The 902-nt window shown below is 58.3% G+C and overlaps 1 protein-coding gene across 1 annotated transcript; it reads left to right on the forward strand.

Moving 5' to 3' along the window:
- Positions 1–4: 4 nt before the first annotated feature.
- SLC18A3 (solute carrier family 18 (vesicular acetylcholine transporter), member 3) lies at positions 5–712 on the forward strand (the record flags this gene model as incomplete). The annotated part of the gene is made up of 1 exon (XM_010130877.1): positions 5–712. A coding segment is annotated over one exon (708 nt), but the record flags the coding sequence as incomplete, so codon positions are not given.
- Between the last annotated feature and the right edge of the window lie 190 nt (positions 713–902).

The raw sequence follows: 902 nt of genomic DNA on the forward strand, positions 1-902 counted from the left end.
GGCCTTCCTGGAGCCCACCATCGCCAACTGGATGAAGGAGTCCATGGGGGCCAGCGAGTGGGAGGTGGGCCTCACCTGGCTGCCCGCCTTCTTCCCCCACGTGCTGGGCGTCTACGTCACCGTCCGGCTGGCCGCCGCGTACCCCCACCTGCAGTGGTTTTACGGGGCCCTGGGCATGGCCATCATCGGCGCCAGCTCCTGCCTGGTGCCAGCCTGCAGGAATTTCGGGCAGGTCATTATTCCCCTCTGTGGCATCTGCTTTGGCATTGCCTTGGTAGACACGGCCCTGTTGCCCACCCTGGCCTTCCTGGTGGACGTGCGCCACGTCTCTGTCTATGGCAGTGTCTACGCCATCGCAGACATCTCCTATTGTGTGGCGTATGCCCTGGGGCCCGTCGTGGCCGGCCAGATTGTGCACACCATGGGCTTTGTGCAGCTCAACCTGGGCATGGGGCTCGCCAACGTGCTTTACGCCCCTGTCCTCCTCTTCCTCAAAAACATCTGCCAAATGAAACCTTCTCACTCAGAGAGGAACATCCTCCTTGAAGAAGGACCTAAGGGACTCTACGACACCATCAAAATGGAGGAGCGCAAAGGCACGGGCAAAAGCCTCCGGCCGGCGGGTGAGACAGAGGGGAATGGCGTGGACTCTTACCGCAGAGACCTGACTGGGGTGTCCGAGGAGGACTCATCGGACTATGAGTACAGTTAGGTTCCCCCACATAGGCCAGCCCCGAGAGCAAGGAGGGGCATGGGCGACAGAGGAAAGCGGGGGACGAAAGCGTTACTGCATTCTGTTTCTGTACTGATGTGCAATATATACAGTTTAACGTTTGTCATGATGTAACAGCTTTCTTCTAGACTTATTTTTAGTCGGTATTTTCCTTCTGGCAAGGTGGAGG

This window comes from Buceros rhinoceros, unplaced genomic scaffold (genome assembly GCF_000710305.1).
Source record: "Buceros rhinoceros silvestris isolate BGI_N320 unplaced genomic scaffold, ASM71030v1 scaffold38372, whole genome shotgun sequence".
NCBI classification, from domain to species: Eukaryota; Metazoa; Chordata; class Aves; order Bucerotiformes; family Bucerotidae; genus Buceros; species Buceros rhinoceros.